Source organism: Phaseolus vulgaris, chromosome 9 (assembly GCF_051622355.1).
Source record: "Phaseolus vulgaris cultivar YP4 chromosome 9, ASM5162235v1, whole genome shotgun sequence".
Taxonomy (NCBI): domain Eukaryota; kingdom Viridiplantae; phylum Streptophyta; class Magnoliopsida; order Fabales; family Fabaceae; genus Phaseolus; species Phaseolus vulgaris.
In genome coordinates, this window is record NC_143506.1 from 15,396,857 (window position 1) to 15,404,688 (window position 7,832).

General features: G+C 24.6%; 1 protein-coding gene across 1 annotated transcript; it reads right to left on the bottom strand.

Moving 5' to 3' along the window:
• Positions 1 to 575: 575 nt before the first annotated feature.
• On the bottom strand, positions 576 to 1,379 carry LOC137820847 (17.1 kDa class II heat shock protein). Its single transcript, XM_068625129.1, has one exon. The coding sequence runs from the start codon at positions 1,236 to 1,238 to the stop codon at positions 768 to 770; it is 471 nt and encodes a 156-aa protein (XP_068481230.1). The 5' UTR covers positions 1,239 to 1,379; the 3' UTR covers positions 576 to 767.
• Between the last annotated feature and the right edge of the window lie 6,453 nt (positions 1,380 to 7,832).

Genomic DNA, 7,832 nt, shown 5'->3' on the forward strand with positions numbered 1-7,832 from the left:
GATCTGTTCTTAAAAAGAGCAGCGTTCCGTGTTATTAACCGCTGTATTCCGGTCAATTATCAACAAAGATTATGGTAAAAATAACACGAGAAAGGTATATTAATACTTATACTCCTATTTATTAGGGGTAACAAAGTCATTTGTGTCAATTTAACCTACTCAACCAAAGGCGTGGGTTAGCTTGTTAGATTTAATGTATAATTAATCCCTTAATTCTGCTTTAGTTAATGCAGTTATGAATACAATTATATTATGTAGTTATAAAAAGAATAATTCACAAGAAATAAAAGTATTGTTGTAAGCATGTTAATGTTATTTGACATGTCTATCAATCTGGCAATACAGGTGAAGATGCATGAATCTATTCCTTTGTCTTATGTAATCACTATCAATCAACTTCCAATTGTAATTATTCTAGTATTCATTGAATTTTTTAACTGGGGATTAATTTTTCAACATTCTTTCTAGGGTGGAAAGCCAGTTATAGAATGTCGACATGTTTAACTATTCTCACTTCAGGGTGGCCTTCTACTCATCGAAATACTGAAGCATTTAAAAAAATAGCAGCGGAAGAATTAGAAAATTTAAAATTCATTAAAAGACATGCATTATTATATCTCTGGTTCAGATCACACTCATAACCAAAAACAAGAACATGAAAGACAGTCACAGCAGGGAAAAGACAAAACCGTATAACCTCATACAGAACATGAAAACAGGGATACAAGTGCAAACAGGTTGGAGCCGATTTTTGAAAATCAAGAAATTTAGCCAATCTTGACCTCAATAGTCTTGGGCTTCTTGGGCTCAGGAGGAGGCAACTTGTTGACGGTGACGGTGAGGACACCGTCCTGGCAGACGGCTGATACTGTATCGGTGTTGGCATTGTCTGGGAGTGTGAACTTGCGCATGAACTTGCCAACCCTTCTCTCCATCCTCAGATACCTGGCCCCTTCTTTCTCCTCCTCCCTCTTCCTCTCGCCGCTTATGAGAAGGACGTTGTCCTCCTCCACCTGCACCTTAATGTCCCCGGATTTCAAGCCAGGCATGTCGACCACGAATACGTAAGAGTTCGGATATTCCTTCACATCCGCAGGTGTGGCAGCCATTGCCTTTGCGTCCCGCACGTACGTCCGCGTCGGAGCACTCAAGTTCTTCTCTGCGTCCTCCGTGAGATCCATGATTCGGTGCAGAGTGGAGAACAATGGAGAGTCCAAATCCATCAACCTGATATCCATTTCCTTTTCTTCTTCTCTTGCAGAAACAATGTTATCTGTTGCTTTGATTCTGTGCTGAGTGGCGGGTGCATTTTGGGTATTTATAAGGATGACAGGGTTAGAATGGGAGGTTCCAGAAAGAAACACAGAATAGTAGTAGGAAGTTCGAGGAGGTTCGCCACTTAGTTCCCATGCTTCTAGTAGGCTCCACAACACTCTTTCATTTCTTTAAAAAAATCCAAAAATAATTATTTTTTGGACTTGCTCTGGCCCATTCTCCATTTTCCTCACATCCAACCCTACACTAAACCTTTTCCCGCTTACATAACACCAAAGAATCCACAACAAACTAAACACAAATATTTATACGTTTAAAAAAAATTAAGAAATTTTCTTATCATCATTCTCATATACGTATGGAATTACTTTTTTTAAAGACTATTATTTAAAAAAAATGAAAATAATAATGTTATTTAAAAATTTAAAAAAAAATAAAATGAATTTTTAAGAATAATTAATATGGAAGTGGAGGAAGAAAATATTGAAGTGCAGAGAAAATTTGGGTTATTTTCCGTTTAGATATGCATATAGAGATGGGTGGATTTTGCTTGAATGCATGATACGTGGTTGTCGAGAAGGATGATTCCCTTCCACGTGCCTCATTCTTTCACATCCCACTTCACAGACACATACCCCGTAACACCTTCCCTTTTCCTCTCCAAAATTAAATAAGAAAACAAGTTTTTAAATAAGCTATATTTTTAATTTTTTTATTATAAATTTAAATAAACGATATAATATTACGTCAATAAGTTTATTATTTATTTATTTTTCTTTTGATATGGATCAATTCAAATTTTAAAGACGACCACAATAAAACATTTTATCGGTCAACACTTTGCAATAATGTCATAAAATATATAATTATACCTATATTAAATTTAACAGGAATGTTACATTTTTCAGTAAAATTACATTTTTTTTCAATGATTTTCAACATATATTTAAAAATTTAGAATTCATAAAAGTTATTAATACAAGCTTATCTACGAAATCATAAAGAGGTACTACACAGAAGATAAGACGATTGACCTCTCCATTATCATTATTAATCTTACTATTTTTTAAATGGATCAATTAAGCACGAAAATATTTCACAAAAAATATGTATTATTAGTATACACTTTTATAATGATATTTTATTGCATATTTAATAAGTTAGTCCGCACTATCCATAAACTAAATTATTTAATATAATACAATATTATCGTGTAACTGATAAAAAAAACATAATATTATCTTTAGCCTGTTTTAGTTGGGCTATAGCACTTAACTCATTCCTTAGATAGCTTTATTTTTACATCGTTATGAAGGAGGACATTTTAATGTTTTCAAAGTAAAAAAGTAACTTCAATATTATTCATAGTGTATCATTTAAATAATAGCTTTAAGAAACTTATTAAATTAAAAACACGATAAACTATATATAACAAAGTGCTATTCATAATAGTATATAACTTGTTTATGTTAGTGAAAGTAGAAGAAATTTAGATATTTCATGTGTATTATTTTTAGAATCGATTTTAAGATTTATGCTAGTGAAGAAAATACTTTGAGAAACTTTACTCTAGAATTTAGCATGAAAAAACTTTAAAAAACTTGTCTCACATTTTATTGAAAAAATATATTAGAATTAGTTATGAGTCGTTTCTTTATTAAAAAAAATTATGAAATAAAAATTAATTTTAAAAAATAAAAAATAATTAGTTGTTATAGTAATTAAATTAGAGACTATTTTAGAGATTAAAAAAAATTGATTTCTAGATTAGTTTAAATGATTTCTAAATGAAGATCTAATTAATGACCAAAGTTTTTTTCAGAGATTCTTATGCAATGTGATGCATTTCAATATATTGACTATTTTAATATTTTAATTTAACTTTGTAAAAATACCCAATAAGCACTAAAACATGTTACACAAGATTACCAAAGAAGAGAAAGAAGAATAATAGTTACATAGAATAAAAACAAAAATATAATTAAATCTATAATGATATTGAAGCATTGGTTTGATGATATTCTTTAACAAAATTGTTTTATTCTTGATAGGATATTAATTCTCTTTTCAAATCAAAATATGATAAAACTATCTTTTAATTTGGTATATTAAGATCAACCTATTACGATTTTAATTCTCTAATGCGTCAAGTCAAATCAATATCTACATCACAAAATCCTTTACTATATAATTGTATGTTATTTAATTTCAGACTTCCCTGAATCAAATTAATTTAGTTAATCTGATAGAGTGATAAAATGGACCCTTGAAGTTCACATAACATTTTAAAACGTGCAACAATGATCACCAATATCACATATAATTGATGACATATATTAAATATGGATAAAATATATTAAAATTACATGTAATATGGTATTGGTCATGTCTTTTTCCAATTTAGCTAAATTTTTTTTAAGATAATTTCAAATGCAATTTAAAAGTATTGCACACGAATACAAGCTTAAAATAAAACGATAATTTAAAGTAAATAGCCCATAGAACCTACTTTCACTAAATACAGTACTATAAAATAACATATAGAACATAAATAATACTCATACTAAGCTATGTTAGATTAAGGAAGTTCTTATGAGAAATATGTCCATGAAAGATTTTAGATTTGCAAAAAAAAGTTATGTTTATTTCAATGTGAAGAATGAAAGACGACATTTGGGAGAAGAAAATGATACCCTTTAAGAAAAACAATGAATTATGAAAAAATTTATTTAATATAATATAATAATAATAAACTAATATATTTATATAATAATATTAACAATAAATTTTTATTTTTAAAAAATAATTTTATATGTATCTATAATAAATTTTTTTTAAATATTAAATAAATTTAAACAATAAAAATATTTAATAATATTATTAATCAAAATAAATACTAATAATTAATAATAATAATAATAATAAATTATTTATAATATATAGAAATAAATTACAAAATTTTAATTATTAAAATTTATAAAAAATATATTTTCTTTTTAAATATTAGGATAAATTTATAAATTTACATTCTAATATTTTAAAATATTAAAAAAAAAATTTCACACACATTACATCATTCATCAACTTTGATAAACATTTTTCGCAAATTTACTCTACATACCTTAATTTAGACAATTTAACTTTCTTCACACATTTTTCTCTAATCACTTCAAATTTTTTCGCAATTTTTTCTATTTCATACTTCTGACGTCCAACTTTTAAAATTTCACATATTTTGTTTTGATTTTAGTTGACAGTTTGACTACATTAGTTTATCTCTTGACAGTTTGAGTATTGACATAGTATTGTATTTGGCACATTTTATGTCCTACACTGTAATTAAACATTTGCGTTTTATGACTATGATTAACTTAAAAGGTCTAAGACTTTAAATCATAATACATATAAATAAAAATAAAGGATAATATAACATGTTTATCAACAATACATGTGTGTAACAAGATAATACAATCACAGATAGTTATATATTGACAACTATAAATTACTTTGTAACTAGAAAGAAAAATAAATTTTTATTTAAATAGAATAATTTTATTAAAGTTATATTAATCAAATCAAATTATAAACTAAAACATTTCAATTTGCAGTTTTCAATTACAATAAAAATAAAGTCTATTTCCACTCTCACTGACCATGGTTGGATAGTCTTCATGAGTCTTCTGTGTGATGCTCTGACTATGCTGGTTTTCTGGCAAGACAATCATAAAGTCACCATCTAGCCTAATAATGATAAAACTTTTAATGTGTTCCCATCTTAGATCTGGTTGAATCAATATTGTTTATTATAATTATTTATTTCTAAAAGTATTATATTAATATATATATATATATATATGAATGATTTGATTAAAACTTATAATTTATAATAAAAAACTCATTCTCACAATATATATTGGTGTGTAAGATGAGTTTTATTTTTCTTATTATATTCTTTAATCTTATGTGTAAAATTGAATATTTACAATTATTTTAATAAATAGTGAGTGATTACATAAATTCTATTAATCTTATATTAGTATAAAATAAATTGAAATCTAATTTATCTCTGTAAGATTGTTTTGTAAATGATGTTACTCTTATTTATATATTATAATTTGATTTTATATTTTTAGTAGATATGTGTCGCCAACAATTTATTTTTAAATTGATAAAAGAAATATAATTATTTTAATTTTATATTTTGTATTAATAATTCTTATTGAAAGTGTTTTTAAGAAAAATAAAATTTTTAGAAAATAAAGATTTTTTTATGCAAGAAAAATCATACTTAGACACATTCATTATTAACAATGTTTTATTAGATATAAAAGGTTGTTGCACAACAAAATTGGAGAAAAAAAAATTTAGAATGTTTTTTATCCATAAATATTAATTTTTCGTATATTAATATAGATTATAGAAATATTTTTGTTGTTTTTTTTTATTTATTTAAAAGTTTTTATGTTAAGTATTATGTAATTTTACATTTAACAACTATGTTGTTTTATTTCTATTTGTTTGCTTGTTAGGATGTACTTTACTTTTATATATCTTCTCATTTCAGTTTTAGTTATCTTATTTTAGATGCAAAGTGCATGATTAAAATAAAAGAGACAAAAATGGATCATGGTAATTGTCATATACTAAAGGAATTTGATTTAAATTATAAATCATATTTGTTTATTAACCTTTTACTCAATATATATACTAAAAATAAATTACTTTATATTTAAAATCGCAATCAAATTATATATAATGATCGTGTAAAAAGTAGTAAGTTATAAATTTCAAAAAATAAAATATACATAAATCATATCATTGTTAGAATTAATTATATAGTCAGTCAAATGCAAATAAAAATTTCTATTATAATAATAATAGTATTTTTTTTCTATATTATCACTTTTAAAGTTTTTCATCATTACAATATTTTTTTCCAATTTGTTTAATTTTATTATCTTTTTAATAATTAACAACAGTATATCTATACTTATATAGACTATTTTTCATTATAACCGTTTTTTTTATACATTATTTTTTTCCGATTCTACCCTTATTTAATATATCTCATTTTATTTATACAATAGAGTATTTTGTCATTTCATATGAATTATTTAAATATATATATATATATATATATTTAAATTAATATTAATGTACAATTTTTATATGACTTTTACACTTTTTCTTTAGTTATTTATTTTATTTTAAGGCAACAGGAAGAAAGAAAGAGCATACTGTTATACATTTTCACACCAAATCTCACATATAAAATAAAATAATCTCCATTTTCATTCTCTCTTTACACTCCATTTTTTGTTTTTCAATTTCGACTCATCCAAAATTATTTATTTGTATATTCTATTATTGTGAAAATTGAATAAAAGAGAAAAATGTGGATATACAATCGCAATCGCGCTTGTATTTTCACTAGTATTTTATAAAAGACTTTACTAAAGAGAGAGTTGTTATGAGAAAAATGACATTTTAATTAGGAAGACCTTTTATCCGTCAATTATATTTTTCTTAAAAAATATGTATATAAAAGGAAAAAAATTTACAAACAAACATAAATAATCAAATCAAAATTAATATGTATTCATATTCTCATTTACATTTAATAATATGTATTGTTGTTGTCGGATTGTTTTTTTTTTTTTTTTTTATCAGCATTGTTGTCGGATTGTAAATTCAAACTTGCACTTCTTATAAATATTAAAAATAAAATGCTGTCCATAGGAATGTTGTTTGAATGAAAGTTTTATTATTTAGTGAGGGATAAAATGTATGCTCACATTTTGACGGATTATTTACTATGTAATGATTTTGAGCTGCTTTATAAAAATTAAATAAGGATTTAAAATGAAATATATACTTTCAAAATATAAATTATACAGATGACATTAATTCTAATAATAAATATAATAAATTGATATATAATTTTAATATATATGAATAAAATGATATTTAAATAATTTAATTGTATCATTATACTTATAAGCTCCTCTGCAAAATAAATAACAACAATGCTAACAATAATAAATATAATAATAACGAAAGTAACGATAACAAAAATAGTACACATTGTATTATTACAAAATAATAAAAGAAAGCGTGACAATAACACTAGTATAAAAGTGAGATGAGAAGAAATCTATGATAGGATAAATAATAAAATTGAAAAATCATTTATTCACTACACATTTTTTTTTGATTAAATCATAATAAAATGATTGTTCTATTCTATTCTATATAAAAGCTGTTTTAAAGTACTGATCCATCCTACGTGACCAATCAACTGTAATTCGTACAGAGTATGGAAGAGGAAAAAAATGTATAACAGAATTTACTCACTTTTTTTCCTGTTAGTTATGCTATAAAAAATCTGCAACATTTCATATTTTTTTGCTCTTTTCATCACTGTTCTTGTAATTTTCATGCTCTCCACAGAAGAATAGCGTGAGTTTTTCAGTTACCATGAAAAATTACTTATTCTATTATTATTACTTATGGTTAGATTAAAACTAATATAACAGTTTCAATAAGAAACATTTGTT

Coding starts and splice junctions, on each gene's coding strand:
- LOC137820847 (XM_068625129.1), bottom strand. CDS start 1,238: ATGGATATCAGGTTGATGGATTTGGACTCTCCATTGTTCTCCACTCTG.